General features: G+C 44.2%; 1 protein-coding gene across 1 annotated transcript in view; it reads left to right on the top strand.

Moving 5' to 3' along the window:
- LOC106546823 (ankyrin repeat and fibronectin type-III domain-containing protein 1) overlaps positions 1-27,149 on the top strand; it is a 355,948-nt gene that overhangs the window by 78,772 nt on the left and 250,027 nt on the right. The window contains exon 3 of the mRNA XM_087728683.1: positions 23,843-24,036. Within this exon, the coding sequence (XP_087584809.1) occupies positions 23,843-24,036 (194 nt within the window). The remainder of the gene's footprint in view (positions 1-23,842; positions 24,037-27,149) is intronic.

Raw genomic sequence — 27,149 nt, 5'->3', positions numbered from 1 at the left:
AATATTTGTTTAACCGGTTTAACATACCTTCCTTATATCACTGATCTTTCTATATATTTCCCTGTTTCTGTTTTGGTCAGCTAAACATTGATAAAAAAAGTCATTGTTTTCTGATCTATAGCCATAAGACAGACATTCTGAAGGGGCGATTACTAATTGTATTAAACGAATAAGACACACACACACACACACACACACACACACACACACACCTTGAAAAGAGGACTGTGATATCACAGTTCCAATCAGGACAATTTACTCTGCCTCCTCCTCTTCTTCTTCCTCTTCCTTCTTTCTCCTTCTCCTCCTCCTCCTCCTTCTTTCTCCTCCTCCTCCTCCTCTTCTTCTTCCTCTTCCTTCTTTCTCCTCCTCCTCCTTCTTTCTCCTCCTCCTTCTCTTCTTCTTCCTCTTCCTTCTTTCTCCTTCTCCTCCTCCTCCTCCTTCTTTCTCCTCCTCCTCCTCCTCTTCTTCTTCCTCTTCCTTCTTTCTCCTCCTCCTCCTTCTTTCTCCTCCTCCTCCTCCTCTTCTTCCTCCTCCTCCTCCTCCTCCTTCCTCCTCCTCCTCCTTTCTCCTCGTCCTTGTCCTCCTCGTCCTCCTCCTTGGAAATATAATGTATTTGGGACTTCCTGTCATGAAATTGGATATCTTCTACAGACTGGTCCTACCTCTTCTTTTATAGGAATTTTTTTTCACTGGGTAACAGTCTGACCTGCTTTAATTATGATAATTTTTACTTTTGACTGTGTCTAAATATAAACTGCAGCTGTTAGAATCATATAGCTGTGGAGAGAGAGGGGGGGGAGAGAGAGAAAATCTACCATGCAAAGGTTTCTTCCATAACTCTGAGAACGGGGATTAAAATGTGGATCATTTGAGCAAATTGGCAAGTGGCTGTATCTCTTCAGTTCTGCATTAAATCAGTGAAGATTAACTTGAGTGTTTTTTTTTCCTTCTTGCTCTGTCTAAATCTTGTAAAATTGCCTTCGGCTAAATGCTTAATAACCCTGCGCTGAGCATATTCTGAACGTATTGAAAATATTAATCACTTTGAGTTGAGCTAATTTTCAATTCTATCCTAGCCTAGTTATGCATGTTTATTATCTCATATGAAACCAAGAGCCAGTTTGGTCTAGTGGTTGAGGACACCCAGGTTAGAAAACAGGGGAGTTCTAGCCCCGCCTTAGCTGTGAAAGCCGGTTGGATGACTTTGGGCCAATCACCAGGAGACGATCCTGCCTCAAGTATGATTAAAACTCAGAGTCATGTCATCACCTTTTGTGAACTCCTGACAGGTAAAGACCATGGAGAAGCCTCCTTCGCTTAAAAACTGTGGCACAAAAAGTCATAAAACAGGGGCAAAGCTCACTTCACAGCTGTCTTACTTAGCAACAGAAATTTAGGGCTCCATTGTGGTCATAGGTTGAGGACCTACCTGTTTTAAAAAATTAGTAAAACTCACAGCCAACCTCCGCTTCCCCAAAAGGAAAAAAAGAACTAGAAGTTACACCAGCAAACAACAACAACCAAACATGAATTTAAATCAAATCAAATTTGGTTCTATCTATCTATCTATTCTATCTATCTATTCTATCTATCTATTCTATCTATCTATCTATCTATCTATCTATCTATCTATCTATCTATCTATCTATCTATCTATCTATCTATCTATCTAGACAGACGATAGATAGATGATAGACTTTATCTATCTATCTATCTATCTATCTATCTATCTATCTATCTATCTATCTATCTATCTATCTATCTATCTATCTATCTATCTATCTAGACAGACGATAGATAGATGATAGACTTTATCTATCTATCTATCTATCTATCTATCTATCTATCTATCTATCTATCTATCTATCATATCTATCTATCTAGACAGACGATAGATAGATGATAGACTATCATCTATCTATCTATCTATCTATCTATCTATCTATCTATCTATCTATCTATCTATCTATCTATCATATCTATCTATCTAGAGACGATAGATAGATGATAGACTTTATCTATCTATCTATCATCAATCTACCTACCTACCTACCTACCTACCTACCTACCTACCTACCTACCTAGATAGAGACAGACAGACAGACAGATGATAGATAGATGATAGACTCTTCACCTACCTACCTACCTACCTACCTACCTACCTACCTAGATAGATAGATAGAGACAGACAGACAGATAGACAGACAGATAGACAGACAGACGATAAATAGATGATAGACTATCTATCTATCTATCTATCGACAGACAGACAGACAGACAATAGATGATATTCTTTATCTATCTATCTATCTATCTATCTATCTATCTATCTATCTATCTATCTATCTATCTATCTATCGATCGATCGACTGACCGACCTATCTACCTACCTACCTACATACCTACCTACCTAGATAGAGACAGACAGACAGGCGATAGATAGATAGATGATAGACTTTATCTATCTATCATCTATCTAGATAGAGACAGACAGACGATAAATAGATGATAGACTATCTATCTATCTATCTATCTATCTATCTATCTATCTATCTAGATAGATAGCGACAGACAGACAGACAGACGATAGATAGATGATAGACTATCTATCTATCTATCTATCTATCTATCTATCTATCTATCTATCTATCTATCTATCTATCTATCTCTAATCTACTGTCAGATAGATAGATAGACAGATGATAGATAGACGATGGATGGATGGATGGATGGATGGATGGATAGCTAGCTAGCTAGCTAGATGATGGATGGATAAACCAAAGTAGCTCAATTTTGGCCTGTTTCATATCCTCTGAACCATTCTTTTAAAATGATCCACTGAACAAGCCAAAATTGTGTTTGCCCAAAATGCTAAGTCAGAAATCTGGATTTTTAAGTTTTTTGTTTTTTGTTTTTAAACCCTGTAAGAAAAGCTTTTCTCCTCTCTCTTATTGCCTTCCAGCCAGTTCCACTGGTTTACAACTTAAGTGAAATTGTTCTTAAAGTCGCCATGTGGGAAAATATTTTGATGGTGCCCAAGGTCATTAGATGCCGCCGTTGTTTTTGATATTCAAATGGAAAACTATCAGGGGCAAATCATGGTTGTAATTTGTTATTCAGCGAGAAGTTTTAGAGTAATGCACAATTATCCTCTTAGTAGGCAGTTGGAATCACACATTTCAGCAGCTTCCAACCCTATCTCAGGGTGTTTCGTTCCTCTGAGGATTTCCTCTTTTTGCAAAAGGAGGTTTTATTTTGAAAAATGTTATTTCATCGCGTTTGCTATTTAAATTCAAAAGGTATTTAAAAACGGCTTCATTTTCTTTTCTTTTTTTGCGCAGTGATGCATTGTGCGGCATTAAGCTCCTGCGTCAAGATAGGGAGGTTAGTGCAAGTGAAACATTGAATATCCATTTCATTTTGTTTTTGTGCCATTGGGATGGGAGGTCCCCATAAAGCAGTATCAATTCATTGCTACCATCAACCCCCCCCTCAAAAAAGAAAGAATTAGAAGTTATACAATCCCCCCCCCCCAAAGCATGACAGTTTGCTTCCAGGTTTAATTCAAGGTGTTGGTTGTCACTTTGAAAGCCTTGGACTTGGCTATGGGAGGAACTTGGTTATGGGAGGAACTGGCTCACCCCAATGGGACTAGCCTGTGTAGGAGATGACCAGGTGGAGGGGTCAAATGCATCATCAGCTTGGAATCGCTCTGCTCCCACAAGAGACTCCTCCCAGCTTTCTTAGTCTAAGAGCCGTGGTGGCGCAGTGGTTAGAGTGCGGTACTGCAGGCTACTTCTGCTGACTGCAGTTTGGCAGATCAAATCTCACCAGGCTCAAGGTTGATTCAGCCTTCCATCTTTCCGAGCTGGGTAAAATGAGGACCCAGATTGTTGGGGGCAAGAAGCTGACTCTGTAAACCGCTTAGAGAGGGCTGTAAAGCACTGGGAAGCGGTATCTAGGTCTAAGGGCTATTGCTATTAGTCAGTTGGCTGGCTGGCTGGCTGGCTGGCTGGCTGGCTGGCTGGCTGGATGGATGGATGGATGGATGGATGGATGGATGGATGATAGACAAATATAGAGTTAGATGATAAAAGATAGACACAGACAGATAGATATAGATAGATAGTTACATAGATGGATGGATGGATGGATGGATGGATGGATGGATGGATGGATGGATGGATGGATGGATGGATGGATGGATGGATAGATAGATAGTTAGATGGATGGATAGATAGATAGATAGATAGATAGATAGATAGATAGATACATACATACATACATACATACATACATACATACATACATACATACATACATAGATTAGATGATAGATATATGGATGGATAGATGGATAGATGCATGGATGGATGGATGGACAGAAAGGCAGACAGACAGACCAACTCAGATTTGGTACATCTAGCTCAATATTGACCATATCCTCTGAGCTATTCTTTTAAGATGGTCCACTCAGCAACCCACAGTACTCTACTTGTCCATAATGCAAAGTCAGAAATCCAGATTTATGAGTGAGGAAGTCTGATTGGCATTATATTCCACAGCCTAAAACTGAACGCAATGCGACTTAGTGAAAGAGATGAATGCACCCACTGTCCAGCTTGCCTCCGAAGGTTTCAGCCGGGATTCCTTCCAGCACACCAGATATTATTAAATCTGGGGATTTCTGAACGTGGCTTGAACTTTCCACCCACCCCCCACCTTCCTCCAAACTCTTTTAGCCCTGAGCACGCGACTTGGGAGGGGAAAGCCTATAGCTCATTTATATACTTTCCCCTTTCTTCATGAAGCCGTGACATTCAGAAGATGTATCGCAGCCACCAAGTCTCTAATAGAATTTGTAATATTTACATCCCTGCTTGAAAAATTGCTTCCTTCTTTCTACCTGCATGCAAAACAGAATGACAGCCAGTTCCACCCACCCAGCTTTGACTCAGCAAGGAAACAGTGGGTGGGTTGAGCACCAAATAGACTTGGAAGGAATCACATCAAATATTTTTTTCCCCCTTCTAGAAAAAGCTCCAACTTTTCTCCAGCCACGCATTGTGCTTAATTTCCCCGAAGACCTGCAGACTTCCCATTTCCTGAGAGGGGAGACAGTACAATTGAGGGCACTTATGCAGTGATATGCAAATGTATGCGTTCCCTCTTTGATAGTTTAATATGCTTCTCACCATACTAGAAAGTGATTAAAATGTGAAGAGTTGCTTATGAAGGGGATGAAATATTAAGATCTGGATTCTGATCTGCCAGCAGCTAAACAGATAAATAATCGGTATTTTATACGGTCTTTCGTCCTGAAAAGAGAGGTGAGTTTTTCATTTATTACCCAAGCTTTAGTTCTTGGCATAGTAGTAGCCCAAGAAGAAAGAATGCTCAATTTGTGGATTTTCAATGGACTTACAACTCCTGTTTGAAGAACAAATTATAATGATGGCAGGAAGGTTTTTGTGTGGGACAATTGCTTCAGGAAAGAGAAAAGAGAATAACAGAGTTGGAAGGGACCTTGGAGGTCTTCTAGTCCAACCCCCTGCTTGGGCAGGAAACCCTACACCACTTCAGACAAATGGTTATCCAATCTCTTCCTAAAAACTTCCAGTGTTGGAGTATTTACAACTTCTGGAAGCAAGTTGTTCCACTGATTATTTTTTCTAACTGTCAGGAAATTTCTCCTCAGTTCTAACTTGCTTCTGTCCTTGATTAGTTTCTACCCATTGCTTCTTCTCCTGCCCTCAGGTGCTTTGGAGAATAGTTTGACTCCCTCTTCTTTGTGGCAACCCCTGAGATACTGGAAGACTGCTATCATGTCTCCCCTAGTCCTTCTTTTCATTAAACTAGACATACCCAGTTCCTGCAGCCGTTCTTCATATGTTTTATCCCCAAGTCCTCTAATCATCTTTGTTGTTCTTCTCTGCATTCTTTCTAGAGTCTTTTTTATACTGTGGCGACCAAAACTGGATGCAGGATTCCAAGTGTGGCCTTACCAAGGCCTTATAAAGTGGTATCAACACTTCATAGGATCTTGATTCTATCCCTCTGTTTATGCAGCCTAGAACTGTGTTGGCTTTTTTGGCAGCTGCTGCACATGGCTGGCTCATATTTCAATGGTTGTTTACTAGGGTTGGATTGGAAGATCTCCAAGGTCCCTTCCACATCTCTTATACTGAACTTGATTTCTTGAAATCTGTCATTGGAAATTGGAGGAGGATAGTGTGACTTTCAGGGAAACACTGCGATTTGAGTAGATAAAGGTCGGGAAAGCTTTGGTTTGAATTGGGCAGATCAAGTGAGACAAATTGAGAAAAAGATTGGTCTGCTCAGTACTTTAGAAAGCATGAAAAGCACAGATTACCAAAGATGGGAACTGATGACCAGCAGAAGAGGAGATTAAAATCAGCAGACAGGGTTTTTTTTTTTTGACAATTGAGAGATTAGGATTTGTTTCCCGCTAAGGCCAAAGAATGAAACGTTTGTACTTCATGATCCTTAATTCTAAGGAGTCGTCAGAGAAAACCTGCTCTTGCATTTGAATTTCTCTGGAGTTGCGCAACAAAGTTAATACCTGCTGTAAAAGAAAACTTTACAACAAGATAGGAATCAATCTGCTCTTGTTGCTGACTTTAAAGATGTAAACTTGGGAACCATGAGTTGAGTGAAATCCAAAGGTTGTACAGTAGAGGGAAAATTGGTTATTCTCAAAGATCTAATGGCAAGTTTGGCCCAAGTTCATCCCGCTGGATTTCATGGCTAAAGAAGGACTAGAATAGAATGGGAATAAGAATGGAATGGAAATGAGGATAGCATAGGATAGGAATAAAAATAATAATAGCATAGAGAATAGAATAGAAATAATAGAATAGAAATAAGAATAGGAATAGAAATAGAAATAAGAAAAGAATAGAATAAGAATAGAGACTAGGATAGAATAGAAATAAGAATGGAATGGAATGGAAATGAGGATAGGATAGGAATAAAAATAATAATAGAATAGAGACTAGAATAGAAATAAGAATAGAATAGAAATAAGAATAGGAATAGAAATAGAAATAAGAATAGAATAAGAATAGAGAATAGAATAGAAATAAGAATGGAATGGAAATGAGGATAGGATAGGAATAAAAATAAATAGAATAGAGACTAGAATAGAAATAAAAATAGAATAGAAATAAGAATAGAATAGAAATAAGAAAAGAATAGAATAAGAATAGAGAATAGAATAGAACAGAACAGAAATAAGAATGGAATGGAATGGAAATGATAGGATAGGAATAAAAATAAGAATAGAGAATAGAATAGAATAGAAATAAGAATAGAATAGAAATAAGAATAGGAATAGAAATAGAAATAAGAAAAGAATAGATTAAGAATAGTGAATAGAATAAAATAGAAATAAGAATGGAATGGAATGGAAATGAGAATATGATAGGAATAAAAATAAGAATAGAATAGAAATAAGAACAGAATAGAAATAAGAGAATAGAATAGAAATATGAATAGAATAGAAATAAGAATAGAAATAGAAATAACAGTAGAATAGAATAAGAATAGAGAATAGGATAGGATAAGAATAGAGAATAGAGGATAGGATAGGATAGAATAGGATATAATAGAACAGAAAATAGAATATAATAGGATAGAATAGAATGCTAGAGTAGAGAATAGAATAGAATAGAATAGGAATTAGAATAGAACAGGAAATAGAATAGAATAGAATTCTTAATTGGCCAAATGTGATTTCACCAACAAGGAATTTATATCTGGTGCAGAACTTCACAGTGTACATATAAACAGCGAGTTAAATCATAGGTCATAATCATAGTTACAATCATTAATCAGCTAGGCAGCATTTCTCCGAGGCTGCCATCAGTGACATACCACCACTTGCACTTCTTAGAAAAATGTTGGCATCCTACAGTTCTCTTCATCCCAGCAGGTTTTCGACATCCTAAGTGGCATGGCAGTCTTCCTCAGCAGCAGGCACTTTTGTGAAAGTTACTAAGCATCGCAGCCATTCTCTCTTCCCAAACCTCTGTTGTTGCCTCTTAAAAGCCCTTTTTCATTTGCCACCAGGTTGCAAAACTGTAAATCAAGAGCGTGAAAGCTACAGACTACAGATGTGGGATGGCTACGGTGGGGCGGGGGGGGGGGGAGATTTGTCTTCTCAGAAGGGAATTAAAACTTCCCGACAGATCAAGTTTTTTTTTAAAAAAGTTTTTTTTAATTACAGCTTCTCTGTTCTTAAAAAACCCTGCACAAATCGATGGCTGGAGTCAGAGAAAGCTATTTGAGCAAAAGCTAAAAAAAAAAAAAGGGGGGAAGAAGTCTGGAAATCATTTTTTGCAGCTTTCAGCAAGCAAGACAAGACAAAGAGGAAAGCTGGATTCGTTTAACTATTGCGTAATTCAAAGGTGCTTTTTCAAAGAGGCAGCTGGACTTTTTTCTTGTTTTTCTTTGAGGACGTTTCGCTTCTCATCCAAGAAGCTTCTTCAGTTCTGTTCTGACCGAGGCTTCCCAAGAGCATGAAGCAAACTCCTTGTCCCAACAAAAACCCCTTTTATTAATTGATTGTGAATTCTGCTCATTCACCTCCAGCAAAGTCTTTCAAGGGAGGATTTACAGTCACAGACCTTCTCTGGCTTGGAGAGCTGCCAGGCAAATATCTGCAAAACTTGGCAAGGGGTCTCGGAGTGTCACCAACCAATTAAGCGAACTAATTGTCTCCTGCAAGCTCCACTCCCCTTTCGCTCCTCTTTTATTTCCTCTGGGAGGGGCCATTCATCGTCCACCTGTGGCCTTACTCCCAAGTCGACCCCTGTTCTTTAGCTGCTACCTTCATCTGGCAACTCTGCGCATGCGCACACTGGGAACAGGCTCCAGCTGTTCCTCTGTCTCACTGATGTCTGACTCTGAAGGCAGCTGATAACTGTCAGATGGCCCTGGCCCCCACTCTGCCTCCGACACAGAGCCCTCATCAGAGCCTTCCTCAGACTCCAGGACTGGCCCAGGTTCCTCCCCAACCTCCTCACTGTCTGAATCTGCTGCATGTTCCACTGGCTGATGGCTGGCCACAACAATCTCTGGCTGGATGGTGGAGAATAGAAGGTTTTATACTCCTTGCAGAGAATGCAAATGACCAGCTGTCTGCAAGGAGTATAAATCCTTCCATTCCCCACTATCCAGTCAGAGCTGAAGAAGCTTCTTGGATGAGAAGTGAAATGTCTTCAAAGAAAAACAAGAAAGTCCAGTTGCCTCTTGAAAAAAACACCTTTGGGACAACCATGACCTGGATGATTGAGAACCTCCATAGCCATTGCATAATTCCCTTTACAGTTGCAATGATTTGCTTAGGAACTGCGGTTATTCATGCGGTAGATGATAAATGATGATAGATTGGGTCTGCTTGTATAATGACTCGCTTAACAAGTGCATTGCTTAGCGACTGAAATTCTGATCGCAACTGTGGTCGTAACTCAAGGACTTCCAGTAGGCGGTACTGTTCATATGCCTACATTCTTTTATTTTAAATTTACCTTCATAATTTCAAGGTCATGTGTCTAAATTCTTTTATATTAAATTTATTACACCTTCCTCATTTCAAGATCACGTGCCTAATGTCAGCGTTCCAAGTATCATGCAGAATTAAATCAGAGTCCAAGGCAAAACAATCCTTAAAGTTCCAATTTAATAAGTCAGACATCTTGGCACATCTGTGGAATCCCAATTCTGGAAGTTACCTAGGATTCCCAGCCGGTTGAAAGTTCATGATCTTGTCCCCACACCCATAAATCCATCACATGGTCCAATCTTCTTTGGCCACACTGGCATCTCCATCCAGCTGGTTCCGGTCAGGTGCAGAGGTGCGGAGACAAAATATGACTTTGGCTTCTAGAAAAGAATGACAACAATACATTTCACAATTCTACTCCTTTCTATTCCTCCCTCCCAATTACTACACTAATGAAACGGCATAATGAAATAAGAGAGAGTGTGGCAGGCCAAAGATCCTAAAAGGAATATAACTACAGGCCTGACACCTAAATTATTTTATATTAAATTTATTACATCTTCCTCATTTCAAGATCACGTGCCTAAATTCTTTTATATTAAGTTTATCACACATCCATTGCTTATCCCTCCCTCTTTCTGGGAGGGGGAGAGGGGGGAGAAGCCCCAGAATTAAAGACAGAAGCTTCTTAAATCGCCCTTTCTGTTTAATTAATAATTCTGGCTGCCATTTGTATAAATACCAAGATATGTTTGAATCGGGAAAAGCGTTTATTTGATCTTCAGCCTGGGTTTGTTTGTAACACGATTCCTTTGATGTTAGGGCATGATAAAAGGGTTCTCTGAAAGCATTTTTACTGTAATTGCAGCCAGAGAAGGCTGAGGATAGCTTCCAGTATAGCTTGCAGAGATAACCAGAAGGCAGAATGGGTTTCATTCTTATTAGGATCATCAGACCTATGTAAGTAGATCTCATTGTACTCTGCCAGGAACTGATGGATCGTCGCACTTTAGATGCCCGGTGTTTCTCAGACTTGGTGTCAGGTGCAAGAATTCAGGAGCCAGGACAGAGTTCAAAAGCACTACAAGTTTATTTTGTGCTACCTCTACTCTAGGGACACGATGGCTCAGGGGCTAAGATGCTGAGCTTGTCAATCAGAAAGGTTGGCAGTTCTGTGCGCCTTCGGCGTTGAGTCATGCCAGCCACATGACCACGGAGACATCTTTGGACAGTCCAAGGAAGTCCAGTTGCCTCTTGAAAAAAAAAAGCACCTTTGGGACCGATAGAGGATTATGTACAATTCTGCAACAGTGTGCTATACTCTCATTTCCTTTATAGATCCTCTCTCTCGGCTTGTAATGGCTGGTTCCCAGACTGATAAAAGGTTCGAGAGCTGATTTGATCTTGGTTGCAAGCTTCTCTGTTATCAGTGTAAAGATTCACACCGTCACCAGATGATAAGGAGACTGTCGAGAAGAATGTCTTGATGATGCTACCCTGATGTGTACATCTAAAAGGATGTATCGAAAAGGAAAGTCATGCTGTGGCTGAAATTCTCATAACCCCATTCCTTCCCTTTCAAGAAATCCTGATTAAAGATGGTCGCGCTTGATAAGTGTCACTGTCGGTTTAATAAGGTGATAAGATCTGCTTTGCGTTAGATCCCCCAGCGTTTAAATAAGGGGGTGGCTTTTATCTTTTTTTAGATGACATCTTAACTTTAAGTTCACTTTGAAGTCATCGGCTTCTCTGGCTTATGCGATGCTGCGTGGAAAAGCTTTATTTGTTATTATTATTATTTTTAACCAACTATTCTTTCCAAGCATGAAAAGCCTCATTTCAAAGTTTCTGAGTGAGAATGGAAATGTTCTTCCGACTTGCCAGGTTCTTAGAATGGTGTTGTGGCCGGCCAATGGAGCTGGCAGCAGAGTCCGACAGTGAGATGGTTGGGGAGGAACTTGGGCCAGTCCTGGAGATTGGGGAAGGCTTGGACGAGGGCTCCGCATCGGAGGCAGAGACAGGGCTGAGCCGTCTGGCAGTGATCAGGTGCCTTTGGAGCAGTGAGGCAGAGGAACAGCTGGAGCCTGTTCCCAGTGTGCGCCTGCGCACAGCTGCTAGAAGAAAAGAACAGCTCAGAAATCAGGGTAGACTTGGGAGGAAAGTCACAGGTGGACGGTGAATGGCCCCTCCCATAGGAAATAAAAGAGGAGCGAAAGGGGAGGGGGCTTTTGCAGGAAACCATTCATTTTTTTGGTTATTAGATTCCTTTCAGGAGTGTGAAGATCTGTCCGTGAATCTCAGAGACTCTGTGCCAATTCTTTCTTTGCACAGCACCTCGTTTGGAAAATATTAACATGGCAGCTTTCCAAGCTAGATAAGGTCTGTAGTCATAAATACTCCTTTGAAAGACTGTTTGCCAGGCCTTTGTGGAATGTGAAGGAGAGGAATTCACATTTGTTTAATAAAAGGGGTTTTGTCAGGACCAGGACTCTGTCTTGTGCTTTTTGGGGAAGTCTAGGTCAGAACAAATGGTTGGTGGGGGTGCCATGAACAGTGTGGATAAGGTCAGGGGAGCTGCTTGGGAATTTGAAATGCTTCACACGCCACTCCATAAATGAAGAGCTTTAAGCTTTTGCTGATTGCTGATGAACTTATTAAAAATACAGCGTGGAAGGAAATGCATAAGATAAGGAGTTGGTAATAATGTGTGCGTGAAGTGTGTTCAGAACATTGTCCTTTGGCGCATTCCACGGAACTTAGAAGTAGAATATCAGGGAATAACAGAATAACAGAGTTGGAAGGGAGCTTGGAGGTCTTCTAGTCCACCCCCCTGCTCAGGCAGGAAACCCTACACCACTTCAGACAAAATGATTGTCCAATCTCTTCTTAAAAACCTCCAGTGATGGAGCACCCACAACTTCTGGAGGGGAGCCGTTCCACTGGTTAATTGTTCTCACTGTCAGGAAATTTCTCCTTAGTTCTAGGTTGTTTCTCTCCTTGATTAATTTCCACCCATTGCTTCTTGTTGTACCCTCAGATGCTTTGGAGAATAGCTTGACTCCCTCTTCTTTGTGGCAACCCCTGAGATATTGGAAGACTGCTATCATGTCTCCCCTAGTTCCTTCTTTTCTTTAAACTAGACATACCCAGTTCCTGCAACCGTTCTTCATATGTTTTAGCCTCCAGTCCCCTAATCATCTTGGTTGCTCTTCTCTGAACTCTTTCTACATCGTGGCGACCAAAACTGGATGCCCTATTCCAAGTGTGGCCTTACCAAGGCATTTATAAAATGGTATCAACGCTTCACGTGATCTTGATTCTATCCCTCTGTTTATGCAGCCTAGAACTGTCACTTAAGAGCACAGCTGAGTCCAAACTTTCTGTTGCTAAGTGAGACATTTGTTAAGTGAATACTGCCCCATTTTACCACATTTCTTGCTGTAGTTGTTAAGCGAATCGCTGCAGTTGCTAAGTTAGTGACACGATTGTTAAGTGAATCCGGCTTCCCCATTGACTTTGCTTGTCAGAAGCTCCCCATGTGTCAGTTGCCAAGGGCCTGAATTTTGATCCCATGACCACAGGGTCGTAATTGTGAAAAGCGATCATCACTCACTTTTTTCCAGTGCCGTTGTAACTTTGAACAGTCACTAAATGAGTAAGCCGAGGACTATCTGTGTTGTGGAGGAGGCAGATACATGAAAACCCACATCTCCTTCCCATTATGCTCCAAATCGAACTCTTAATTGGAAGATTTGGTAAACTGGGATTTCAATCCCTAAATTTATTAAGGAAAGGATTTGTTCTATTTCTCTATTGCTGTGATGGTGAACCTGTGGCATGTGTGCCAGAGGTGGCACGGAGAGCCCTCTCTGTGGGCACATGTGCTGTCACCAGCTGCTCTGGTTTCTGCTGTGCACATGCACAGCTGGTCTTCGCGGGCACCGGAGTGCCTGAAAACAGTCCCCAAAACAGGCAAAAACGCTGTTTTGGGGGTCGTTTTCAGGCTGTTTTTTAAAACCGGCCTGAAAAATGGCCAAAAAACAGGCATGCGTGCACCGAAAATCTGAAGACCAGCTGGCTGGCAAATGCAAATGCAGCCGGTCTTTAGGTTTCTGGTATTCTGGCAAATGCACATGCGTTCCAGTTTGGGCACTCAATGCCGTAAAGCTTCACCATCACTGCTCTATTGTGTTCATCCTAGATTTTGAAAACCAAATTGGTGATGCTCCGTGTGCCTTCGGCGTTGAGTCCTGCCGGCCACATGACCACGGAGCCATCTTCGGACACAGCGCTGGCTCTTTGGCTTTGAAACGGAGATGAGCACCGCCCCCTAGAGTCGGGAAGGACTAGCACATATGTGCAAGGGGAACCTTTGCCTTTACCTTACTGCCTCTATATGCCGAACGCTAAGCCAGATGTGACGCCGTCTGATCTTTCCCTGTGGAGATTTCCTCCCCGACTTAGATTAACCAACTTCCAGATCGACATCGTACAGATTGTTCCACTCGGCTTCGGGGCTTTTTGCGCAGAATTTGATTAGCGTGACGGCTGAAATATAACGTACTCGAGCCGAAGATGATTTGCAAGAGTCAGGAAAGATTAGATGTGGGCCATGAGAAAGAGTAGCGTGCTCCCCTGCACATTGTCAGTTCTTTTCAGCATCAGGGCCATCTGAGGGTATCGACTGGGTTATCTCTTAAGAGCCAGGCAGCTGGAAGGAGAGGCGATGAAGAGCAGAAAAGCTGTTGCCTTGTGTGGATTGTGTTCGGGCCGGCGTGGTGGCGGCGGCTCCGTTAATTCCTTAAGCCAGCTTCTAGCTGTTGTCTTTTTGGTGGGCTGTTTCGGAATTGTCAGCTCCTTCTCCCGAGATCCACGGGGAATCCTGACTGCTCAAATACCATTTCATAATTCCCCGGTTCATAAGCTTGAGTGTGTTTAACACCTTGCTAATAGCACAGAGATAGGAATATTTTCTTCTAAGCTTGGTGATAATGGCCTTTGAGCCTGGCGTGTTCTGCCTCTGATGAGTTGGCATTTGCTGCCTTTTGAAGTAATTACTGTTATCTCATAATGGGCTGATGACTTAATAAAAAATAAAAAGTCCCGCGTAAAATGAGGCAGCGATGCATAGCTTATGCAGTTAGCCTGGGCTTCTTTTAGAACAAATGATTTTGACCGAGGCTTCCCAAGAGCCTGAAGCAAACTCCTTGTCCTGACAAAAAAAACCTTTTATTAATTTACTGTGAATTCTGCTCATTCACCTCCAGCAAAGTCTTTCGAGGGAGGATTTACAGTTACAGACCTTATCTGACTTGGAGAGCTGCCAGGCCGATCTCTGCAGGACTTGGCACCAATTAAGCGAACTAATTGTCTCCTGCAAGCTCCACTCCCCTTTCGCTCCTCTTTTATTTCCTCTGGGAGGGGCCATTCATCTACCAACAACAACTGCTACTTCAAATTTCTCTGCCAAAAAATGGGGAAAGATGTAGAAGTAGAAGTGAAAAATGTTGGGTTGTCAGGAATTTATGTTGTATTTTAGCAAGGGAAGATATTTTCCATCATTATGAAATACTCGGTCACATATCTATCTACCTATACAGATATTCCTTGACTTACAACCGGTTCCTCACTTCAGTTCCTTTATCGCATGAAAACATGTGCAATTCCTTGCTAGTGATCTCCGCAGGAGGATAAAATCCTACTTTTTAACTTTATTTATCCTTTATTTTCCCCAGCAAGGAGACCTCCATCCTCCCCGTATTTTCCTCTGTGCATCCCATAATATCCGACCAACACAGGATGCATCCATGGTGAGGCTGGGACGCATGTATCTTCAGAAGCCGGCTCTATTTTGACAAGCAACCTTATTGTTACAGTTGGTCCTCGACTTACGACAGTTCCTTTAGTGACTATTCAAAGTTAGAACGGCACTGAAACCAATGACTTATGACCATTTTTCACACTTAACAACCACTGCAGCATCTCCATGGCCATGTGATTTTTGTTTGTTTGATGCTTGACCACTGGCTCACACTTATGACGGTTGCAATGTCCTGGGGGTCATGTGACCCTCTTTTGCAACCTTCAGAGATGCAAAGCCAATGGGAAAGCCAGATTCACTTAACATCTGTGTTATTAATTTAACGAAGGCAGTGATTCAGTTAGTGAGTGTGACAAGGAAGGTGGTAAAACGGGGCAACACTCACTTAACACCGTGACCCGTCAAAACCGCGCTCGACTAAACCGCGCCCGATTAAACCACGTCGCTGACTTCATCAACAGGGCGACAAGCGCGGAGAAAGAAGGGCGCTTTAAATAGCACTTTGAAAGCAAGCCGATTCAACTTAAGGTAAGGGTTAGGTTTAGGGTTAGGTTTAGGGTTAGGTTTAGGATTAGGTTAAGGGTTAGGATTAGGTTTAGGGTTAGGTTAAGGGTTAGGTTTAGGGTTAGGTTAAGGGTTAGGTTAAGGGTTAGGATTAGGTTTAGGGTTAGGATTAGGTTTAGGGGGGTTAGGTTTAGGTTTAGGGGTTAATTTTAGGTTTAGGGTTTACAGCGTGCTTCTGTCTCCACGCTGTTGTCGCCCTGTTGATGACGTCAGCGACGCGGTTTAGTCGAGCGCGGTTTTGTGGTGGAACCACTTAACACATTTCTCCCATAGCAGCGTATATTTTGGGCTCGTCCTATCCGTATTGTCCCTTTGCTTTCGCTTCCATTCCACTCTTTCATAAGTCGGAGAAGGTTTCGTGTGTTCCTGAAAGCAACGTGCAATGAAAGGATGTCAGCATTGGGATGCAGGCAGCTTTTGCAGTTGTCATGGCACCTGGTTTGCATGATGTCATACTTAAGAGGAACTTGACTTTCACATCCGGGAAAACTGCGTCTCTGCTTAATTTTCTGGGAAGGTCTTTGATGGCAAAAAAAAGAGAGAAGCAAATGAAATGAAATTGACCAGCGTAAGCGAATGTCCCTGAGCACGAGAGCAGACAAAAAACGCTGAAGCTCCGGAGGACACACGTACATTAAACTCGGCTCAGTGTGGAATTGAAACAGCTCCCCAAAATGTTTCACTTTTCTTTGTTTGTCTTTCCATCTCAATCAACATTCTGCAGAGGTGGGCTTCAAAAATTTCAGCAGTGGGTTCTCTGCCCGGTTGCTGGGTGGGCATGGCCATGGTTGGCATGGCGTAGCTGGCCTCCTGCACCACGGCGGGGAGGGGGCGTTTTTGCCCTCCCTGGGCTCCGGAGGCTTTCCTCCAGCTTCCGGGAGGGTGAAAACGGCCTCCCGAGGCTCCGGAGGCCCTCTAGAGCAGTGTTTCTCAACCTTGGCAACTTGAAGATGTCCGGACTTCAACTCCCAGAATCCCCCAGCCAGCATTCGCTGGCTGGGGGATTCTGGGAGTTGAAGTCCGGACATCTTCAAGTTGCCAAGGTTGAGAAACACTGCTCTAGAGGCAGGAAACAGGCCCATTCCCAGCCTTCCCAAACTTCCGGTAGGCCTGTTTTTCACCCTCCCTGAGCCTCCGTGTGCGCCCTGCACTTACCTGCCTCCAAAATGGGCCACCTGGGGACTTCTGGGAGGGGAGGAGGGCAGGGCCAGCCAGGAGTGGGATTTGGGGGGGGGTTCTCCGAACTGCACCGAATCTTAGCTAGAGGTTCTCCTGAATCCCTGCGAATCCCCACCAAGCCTCACCCCTGAACGTGTCATTGGGAGAAGCTGATTATGTCATGATTATTTTCTAAGCTTTCCCCCTAGCTCAGCTCCGGTCTGCCAGCTCGGCCACGGCAAGGTTGGAAATTAGTGAGTCAAGTCAATGACTCCTGCATTGAAATTGGCAGGACTAAGCAGCACTAAGTAGGACTAAGTAGGGTGGCCCTGCACGGCGTAGCTCATAGCTTCATTGAGCTACGCAAGCCCTTTGCCAAGGCAGTAATCCATGAAGGGGATACTTAGTCTACTAAGTACTAAGTAAGATAACTTCTCTAAGTACATAGAGAGGTTCTCCCTGGAGAAGAGCCTCGTGCTGGGAACGATGGAGGGCAAAAGAAGAAGGGGACGGCAGAGAATGAGGGGGCTAGATGGAGTCACTGAAGCAGTCGACGTGAGCTTCAATGGACTCCAGAGGATGGTAGAGGACAGGAAGGCCTGGAGGAACGTTGTCCATCGGGTTGTGATGGATCAGACACAACTTCATAACTAACAGTATGAAAGTAGCAAATAAATCCTGGTTCGTCCCCAGGTCATCCCCTGAAGAGGAGAATATGTAAACACAACAACGGATAGAGTGGATGGAGGGAGGAGTAGAAGGAAAGATAGGAAGGAGAGGAGAAAGGAGAGGAATGGGAGAAAGGGAAAGGCAGAGGAAGAATGGGAGGGAATGTAAGAGTAGGAAAGAGGGGAGGAATGGGAAGAAGAGGGGAAGGGTAAAGGGGAGGAAGGGGAAGGAGAGAAGGGAAAGGAGAGGAGGAAGAAAGGAAGGAGAGAAGAAAGAGAAGAAAGGGGGGTAGGAAGGAGGGAGGGAAGGAGGGAGGGAGGGAAGGAAGGAGAGAAGGAAGGAGAGGAGAGAAGAAAGGGAAGGAAGGAGAGAAGAAAGGAGGTAAGGAAGGAGGGAATGTAGGAGAGAAGGAAGGGGGAAGGAAGGAGGAAAGGAAGGGGGAAAGGAAGGAGAGAAGGAGAGAAGAAAGGAGGGAAGGAAGGAAGGAAGGAGGGAAGGAAGCAGGGAAGGAGAGAAGGAGGGACGGGGGAAGGAGGGAGGGAAGGAAGGAGAGTAGGAGAGAAGAAATGAGGGAAGGAAAGAGGGAGGGAGGGAAGAAGAAGTAGGACCGTTGTAAGATAAGATGGATCTATGGGATGGTAAGAAAGCAATCTTCAAGTATATTGTCAACTGTAGGGAAAAAATTTGTTATAAATACATATTATTAATAACAGTTATGAGATCATATAATTGTGAATGTATATATGAAATTGATAAAATAAAAAATTAAGAAAAAAAAATCCTGGTTCGTCCCAAAGGCCCTAGATCGGGGTGTCCAACCTTGGCAATTTTAAGACCTGTGCACTTCAATTCCCAGAATTCCTCAGCCAGCATGAAGTTGTCAAGGTTGGACACACCAAACTTCCTAGGACCCCTACAGGTTTTGTTCATTTGATGGGTGGGAAATATATTGGCGGGAGTCTTATGACTTACAACTGTAGAGCGATCGTTGGAAGTTACAACAGCACTGAAAAAAAACTGACATCATTTTTTCTCATGGTCATGTAATCGAAATTTGGATGCTTGGCAACGGTTCATACGGATGACAGTTGCAGTTTCCCGGGGTCACATGATCAGCTTTTGCGATCTTCTGACAAGCGAAGTCAATTCAACAATGGCAGTGATTCACCGAAGAGCTCCATCCTGCCCTTCCATCTGTCCCTGTGTGGCCTCTGTGGAGTGCTTTCATTTTGAAGGTGCTTGCACAGACATGCGTTGGTCCTATTGGTTCAGTCCTGCACAACAATCCCAGTTGCTCAGGTGCCCCCCCTATCTTGAGAACATAAAATGCTTAAAGGTAAAGGTTCCCCTTGCACATATGTGCTAGTCGTTCCTGACTCTAGGGGATGGTGCTCATCTCCGTTTCAAAGCCGAAAAGCCAGCACTGTCCGAAGACGTCTCTGTGGTCATGTGGCTGGCAGGACACAACGCCGAGGACGCACGGAACGCTGTTCCCTTCCCACCAAAGGTGGTTCCTATTTTTCTACTTGCATTTTTACGTGCATTCGAACTGTTAGGTTGAGAGAAGCTGGGACAAGTAACAGGAGCTCACTCCATTACGCGGCGCTGGGGATTCGAACCGCCAGTGTCGACCTTTCGGATCGACAAGCTCAGCATCTTAGCCGCTGAGCCACCGCGTCCCTCTCTTTAATATCAGCTAATTACTCGATTTAATACACTGGAAGGTTGCAAATAAGAGCCAAGGTGGCGCAGTGGTTAAATGCAGCACTGCAGGCTACTGCTAGATCAGCAGGTCAGCGGTTCAAATCTCACCGGCTCAGGGTTGACTCAGCCTTCCATCCTTCCGAGGTGGGTAAAATGAGGACCCAGATTGTTGGGGGCAATATGCTGACTCTCTGTAAACCGCTTAGAGAGGCCTGAAAGGCCTATGAAGCGGTATATAAGTCTACTGCTATAACTTGCTCACTGCTTATCGTTCATCAGCATGACAAAATTTCACAAAGTCTGAAAACATCAGCTTCGCAAGCAAGACCAGATCATGTTCAGTGAAAAGTTCACAAACAACTTGTCATGGTTAAATAAAGCATGTAACCAAAGGTGGTCCCTCTTTTTCTACATGCATTTTTTTTACGGGCGTTCGAACTGCTAGGTTGGGAGAAGCTGGGACAAGTACCGTGAGCTCACTCTGTTATGCGACGCTGGGGATTCGAACCGCCGACCTTCCTAATCGACAAGTGAGGCTTCCGTAAAATTATTAGACTCCATCCATCAGCAGATGGTGAAGCTGTTTTTGTCATTCTCGTGTCGTAGCTTCGATCTCAGATGCCAAAGACATCTGGTGGCATCTGGAGAGCAAACCACAGTGCTGCATATCTCTCCCTCTCTCTTTCATTTGGCTGCTCAGCAGGTAGTGGGATGAGAACCGGGTGATTGCTTCAGCTAAAAATATGTTTTAATCTTTGTCAAATCTTGATGATGAACTCTTCCAGATCCCCAATGCAAAGTGGTAGTTATTTATAGGGCTCTAGGCAGCTTATTAGAAAAGCAGAACAGCATTTTGGAAATTATTGGGGGCTGAGGGGGGGGCGGGGAAGAGTCTGCTGGCAAACAAACATTGACATATTGCTGAAAGTGGGAATCAGTTGTCAAGCACCTGGATTGTGATCACGTGATGCCCGAGGACACTTTGGTGATGGAGGAGGAGAGAATGGAGGAGGAAGAGGAGCAGGAGAGAATGGAGGGGAACAGGAGCAGGAGAGAATGGAGGAGGAGAAGGATCAAGAGAGAATGGAGGGGGAGGGGGAGGAGGAGCAGGAGCAGCAGATAATGGAGAAGGAGGAGAGAATGGAGGACAAGGAGGAAGAGTAGGAGAGAATGGAGGAGGAGGAGGAAGAGGTGAAGGGGCAGGAGAGAATGGAGGGAGAGAAAGAGCAGGAGAAGGAGAATTGAGGGGGAGAAGGAGGAGGAGAAGGAGGAGAGAATAGAGGAAAAAGAGGAAGAGGAGAAGGAGCAGTAGAGAATTGGGGGGGAGAAGGAGGAGAGAATGGAGGAGGAAGAGGAAGAGGAAAAGAAGCAGGAGAGAATGGAGGGGGAGAAGAAGCAGCAGCAGAGAATGGAGGAGGAAGAGGAGAAGGAGCAGGAGAGAATGGAGGGGAAGGAGGAGAAGGAACAGGAGAGAAAGGAGAAGGACCAGGAGCGAATGGAGGGGGAGAAGGAGGAGGATGAGAAGCAGCAAGAGAGAATGGAGAAGGAGAAGGAAAAGGAAAGAATGGAGATGGGGAAGGAGGAGAATGAGAAGGAGCAAGAGAGAATGGAGAAGGAGAAGGAAAAGGAGAGAATGGAGATGGGGAAGGAGGAGAATGAGAAGGAGCAAGAGAGAATGGAGAAGGAAAAGGAAAAGGAGAGAATGGAGATGGGGAAGGAGGAGAATGAGAAGGAGCAAGAGAGAATGGAGAAGGAGAAGGAAAAGGAGAGAATGGAGATGGGGAAGGAGAGAACAATTAATCTGTGGAATGGCCTTCAGAAGTTGTGGGTGCTCCATCACTGGAGGTTTTCATGAAGAGATTGGATAACCAGGGGGTTGGACTAGATGACCTACAAGGTCCCTTCCAACTCTGTTAATCTGTAATAATCTGTAACATTAGTGAAAGTGCATCGAGTGAGTTACCCTTCTTTAGAGAAATTAATGCAAAGGGAACCCATCTGATTTTTTTTTAACAGGAATTAAGAGGCCAAACCTGCAGTATTCAGATAGTGGAATATGCATGTTTGTATGTATTTTTGCATGCAGATTCCTCCCTTCCCCTCTATTTAGAGAGCGGGCTATCATGTTCATAAGCTTCCCTTACAATTCCAGCAGAATGGAGTGTGGCCTTGCCTTGCTCCCAGGTGGACCTGTGGGTGAGAAGAGAGACATAATCTCTAGATTTTGTTGGTCGAGGCAGATCCGTGTGAGTCAGCAACTATTTAGAAGTTACGCAAGAACTGTCGAAAGAACTCGGAAGGAGAGATCAAAATGCTTTCAAAGAGGTGTGAACTTTTAAAAAATAACTCTTTGCGTTTGTCTGAATCATATTTACAAGCTGAAGCATGGAAATGTCATCTTGCTAAGATCCCTCGCTGCCGGCATTTTGGGAAGAAATAATCCCATTAGGATTTACAATACAATACAATAGCGGAGTTGGAAGGGACCTTGGAGGTCTTCTAGTCCAACCTCCTGCCTAGGCAGGAAACCCTACATCGTTCCAGACAAATGGCTATCCAACATCTTCTTACAGGCTTCCAGTATTGAGACATTCACAAGTTCTGGAGGCAACTTCTGTTCCACTGATTAATTGTTCTAACTGTCAGGAAATTTCTCCTCAGTTCTAAGTTGCTTCTCTCCTTGATTAGTTTCCACCCATTGCTTCTTGTCCAGCCCTCAGGTGCCCTGGAGAATAGCTTGACTCCCTCTTCTTTGTGGCAACCCTTGAGATATTGGAAGACTGCTATCATGTCTCCCATGGTCCTTCGTTTCATTAAACTAGCCATGCCCAGTTCCTGCCGCCGTTCTTCATATGTTTTAGCCTCCAGTCCCCTAATCGTCTTTGTTGCTCTTCTCTGCACTCTTTCTAGAGTCTCCGCATCTTTTCTACCTCGTGGCGACCAAAACTGGATGCCGTATTCCAAGTCTGGCCTTACCAAGGCATTTATAAAGTGGTATCAACCCTTCACGGGATCTTGATTCTATCCCTATTTCTGTGATGGGATGCTAACTGCGATTGAAAGACCTTAGAGCAGTGAGGGCGAATCTTTTTAGCACCGATTGCCTAAAACGTTGTGCCGAAATGTTGCACGCGCGCACCCGAGCCCACTCATCGGAAGAGCTGAACTTCTGGGTTCTAGCACGCACATGCGCCCAACGATCAGCTGGCCGGTGCACATGGGCAGGCTGGTTTTTGGCACTGCTGCAGGTGCGAAGGGATTGCGCTCTGGAAAAGCAAAACTTCTGGCTTGTGGCGCACATGTGCACCTGACCATTAGCTACCACAGAGGCAGGTTCCTACCGGTTCGGCCAAGTAGGTAGTCACTCGGCCTGCCACGCCCCCGAACCGGTTCTATCGCCCTCGTCACCATCTTGATTTTCGGTTCTGCGCATGTTCAGAACAATCTTCATTGCAAAAATGTAATTCCCTCCCCTTTTTTAACATTGTGCGCATGCGCAGACCTTTTGAGGTGCAAATGTGCATGCAGACTTTTTTGTGCACTGAACCGGCAGTAATGAGCTAGCCAGCACGCATGCATGTGCACCCTGGTTTTCGGCACTGCCACGTACGCGGAGGACAGCTGACCATCGTATGTGCGTTAGAAACCTGGAGTCAAGGCTGCGCGTGCCAGGCAACATGGGTTCGCGGGCCACTTTGGACATGTGTGCCATATTTTTGCCATCATGGCCTTATAGCCATAGCAAATCTGAGCAAATAGGAATACAGGTAATCCTTGAGCTACAGCCACCATTAAGCCCAACCGTTCCGTTGCTAAGTGAAACCTTTGTTCAGTGAGTTTTGCTCCATTTTACGACCTTCCTTGCCACGGTCGTTAAGTGAATCCATGCAGTTGTTAAGTTAGTCACACGGATGTCATGTGGATCTGGCTTCCCCCGTTGACTTTGCTGGTGGGAAGGTCGCAAACGGGGGGGTCATGTGACCACCCCCCCGCCACCCCGGGACTCTAACCGTTGTAAATATGAACCAGTGGCCAACCGTCTGAATTTTGATCCTGTGACCCTGGGGCTGCTGCAACGGTCATAAGCGTAAAAAATGGTCATAAGTCACTTTTTTCAGGACCGTTGTAACGTTGAACAGTCAGTCAATGAACTGTTGTAAATTGATTTTGTGACATTGGCTCGCTGGGAAGGTGATCCCAAGGGCCCGGCATGCTGCAACCATGGTAAATTGATAAGAAATCCAAAAGGGCATTTTTTGAAGGGGTTCCTCTGATGTTGCTAGTCCTAAAATGTTGAGAAATCTGTCCAAATCTGAAACTCCAGGGCTCTTCTGGAGCTGAAAGTAATGGGGATTTTTTAAAATAAATAAATAAATAAAATTTCTGTTCTTTTCAAGGTCGCTCGACCGGAAGTCTCAGAGGCCACTTTTAGGAAAGTCTCGGACGCTTCCAAGTATCCCTCAGTCCCCGGTCATCAGCCGAGTGCCACTTCTTGACTCCCAACTGTACAGAAAAGAGATGCCCGAACAGAAACACATTCGGAATCACTCTGCCCCCGATTGCCAGAAAGGATGCACAGTGCCCTCTACTGGTAAGTCTGAGTCATTTATTCCTATAAATTCTATGACTCTGTCTCTCTCTCTGCTTGTCTCTCTCTGCCCCTCTCTCTCTCTGTGTCTCTGTGTCTCTCTCTCCATCTCTCTCTGTCTCTCTGCTTCTCTCTCTCTCTCCCTCTCTCTGTTTCTCTCTGTCTCTCTCTTTCTCTCTGTCCATCTCTCTCTTTCTCTCTGTCTCTCTCTCTCTGCTTCTCACTCTCTCTCTCCCTCCCTCTCTCTCCCTCCCTCCCTCCCTCTCTCTCCCTCCCTCCCTCCCTCTCTCTGTGTCTCTCTGTCTCTCTCTCCATATCTCTCTCTGTCTCTCTCTCTGCTTCTCTTTCTCTCCCTCCCTCTCTCTCCCTCTCTCCCTCTCTCTGTTTCTCTGTCTCTCTCTTTCTCTCTGTCCATCTCTCTCTTTCTCTCTGTCTCTCTCTCTGCTTCTCACTCTCTCTCTCCCTCCCTCTCTCCCCCTCCCTCCCTCTCTCTCTCTGTTTCTCTGTCTCTCTGTTTCTCTCTGTCCATCTGTCTCTGTTTCTCTCTGTCTCTCTGTTTCTCTCTGTCCATCTCTCTCTTGCTCTCTGTCTCTCTCTTGGTCTCTCTCTATTTCCCTCTCTCTCTTTCTCCCTCTCCCTCTCCCTGTCTCTGTCCCTCTCCCTCCCTCCCTCCTTTCTATTTATTTATTAGAAAATTTATATTGCTGCCTATTCACATATGGAGACTCAAGGTGGCTTACAGGGATATAAAAACACCATATAATTGCTATATATGTATATGTATATTTTGTAAAAGGAGGATACATGTTAAAATTATTAATATGAAAGATGTTTATTGAACTGAAATTACTAACACCATCAACATTAAATGGAGCCTGCTCAGATGCTGAAATATACCATCCAAATGAGATGAAGAGTGTGGAAGAGAGGCAAGAGGAAGAAGAGAGGGTTAGGAGAGAGGGTAGAGGGAGGCAGAAGAGGAGGAAAGAAAGAAAGAGTGGAAAGGGGAGAGAGGAGAAGGAGAGAGGAAGAGGAAGTAGAGAAGAGGGGGTGAGAGAGGGAAGAAAGGAGGTAGGGAGGAGGAGGAGGAGAGTGGGAGAAGAAAGCGATGGATAAGGTACAAATATGGTGTATGGAGAGCAGAAGAGCCAATGATAGTTTTTGGGGGGTTGACGAATTGACATAATATTGAATAATACAAAATAGTGTTGGTTATGTAATAGTATACATGTGCTTATTTGTATGAAAATGAAAAAAAAAGGTTTTAAAAATCATATTTTAAAAATAAAACGATAAAAGAAAATAATCAAATAAGAAGAATAGAATAGAATAACAGAGTTGGAATGGATCTGGGAGGTCTTCTAGTCCTCCCTTCTAGGAACCACCTTTGGTGGGAAGGGAACAGTGTTCCATGCCCCTTCGGTGTTGAGTCATGCCGGCCACATGACTACGGAGACGTCTTCAGACAGCGCCGGCTCTTCGGCTTAGAAACGGAGATGAACACCGCCCCCTAGAGTCAGGAACTGCTAGCACATATGTGCGAGGGGAACCTTTATCTTTTTACCTGGGATCGAACTCACAGCCTCCTGATTGTGAGGCAAGAACTCCACCTTGCGCTTTACTTGGGGCTGCCCCTGAAGAGTGTTCGGAGACTACAACTGGTCCAGAATGCAGCCACGCGAGCGATACTGGGTGTACCTAGGTACACCCATGTTACACCTATCCTCCGCGAGCTGCACTGGCTTCCCATCAGTCTCCAAATGCGCTTCAAGGTGCTGGTCGTTACCTTTAAAGCCCTACATGGCTTGGGACCTGGATACCTATGGGACCGCCTCCTGCCACATACCTCCCAACGACCTATAAGATCCCACAGATTGGGCCTCTTTCGGGTACCGTCGACCGGGCAATGCCGATTGGCGACTACTCGGGGGAAGTCTTTCTCTGTAGCTGCTCCGACCCTGTGGAATGATCTCCCCGCAGAGATCCAGACCCTTCCCACTCTCTCGGCTGTCCGTAAGGCCACTAAAACCTGGCTGTTCCGGCAGGCCTGGGGCTGTTGACCCTAAAATATGGTCCAGCCCCACTTGGAATGAAGTGCATGGTGTGTTTTTAAGTCTATCTTTTCTTTCTCTATGCCGTTTGATTTATTTGTATTGTGAGCCGCCCAGAGTCCTACGGGATTGGGCGGCATAAAAGTGTTATTAAACTTTGAAACTTTGAAACTTTGAAACCTCTCGGCCACCAGGCTAATCCATTGGCAGAAAAAGGTTGATAGCTTGTGCTGAAATTAAATCCGTGATGATGAGAGCTTCTGCCACTGGGACTTTTTCTTATTCATCGATCCCAGCTCTGTTTGCTTTAAAACCATCCAGCCTTCCTGCCAATGTTTTTGAATCCCAGGTTTTTTACATTCTTGGAAAGGCCACAAATCCTGTAAAAGGCATATAAAGCAACAGGATAAAAGCTGAAGGGAGCTGAGCAGATGAAATAAACGCCTGCCATTTAAACATTATCTCCTCCACAAGACAGAGAGACTCTGCAGATCAGGAAAGATTTAAGCAAGCAAGGGAAATATAAATAAGGCAGACAGAAAAGAGGGAGCATTGTGAGGGAGGACAGTCTCTCCCAATTTTGAGACACTGTGAAGAACTTCCTTCCTTCCTTCCTTCCTTCCTTCCTTCCTTCCTTCCTTCCTTCCTTCCCTCCCTCCTTCCCTCCCTCTTTCCCTCTTTCCTTCCCTCTTTCCTTCCCTCTTTCCTTCCCTCCTTCCTTTTTCCTTCCCTCTTTCCTTCCTTCCCTCATTCCCTCTTTCCCTCCTTCCTTCCCTCTCTCCTGCCTTCCCTCTTTCCTTCCTTCCTTCCCTCCCTCCCTTCTTCCTTCTTTCCTTCCTTCCCTCCCTCCCTCCTTCCTTCCCTCTTTCCCTCTTTCCTTCCTTCTTTCCTTCCTTCCCTCCCTCCCACCCACCTGCCTTCCCTCTTTCCATCTTTCCTTCCTTCCTTCCCTCCTCCCTCTTTCATTCCTTCCTTCCCTCCTTCCTCCCCCCTCCTTCCTTCCTCTTTTCCTTCTTTCCTTCCTTCCTTCCCTCCTTCCTTCTTTCCTTCCTCCCCATACTCTTC

This window comes from Thamnophis sirtalis, unplaced genomic scaffold (assembly GCF_051295495.1).
Source record: "Thamnophis sirtalis isolate CommonGarterSnake01/CBP01778 unplaced genomic scaffold, rThaSir2_p1.2 scaffold_14, whole genome shotgun sequence".
Classification (NCBI taxonomy): domain Eukaryota; kingdom Metazoa; phylum Chordata; class Lepidosauria; order Squamata; family Natricidae; genus Thamnophis; species Thamnophis sirtalis.
This window is presented reverse-complemented; position numbering and strand designations above follow the sequence as displayed.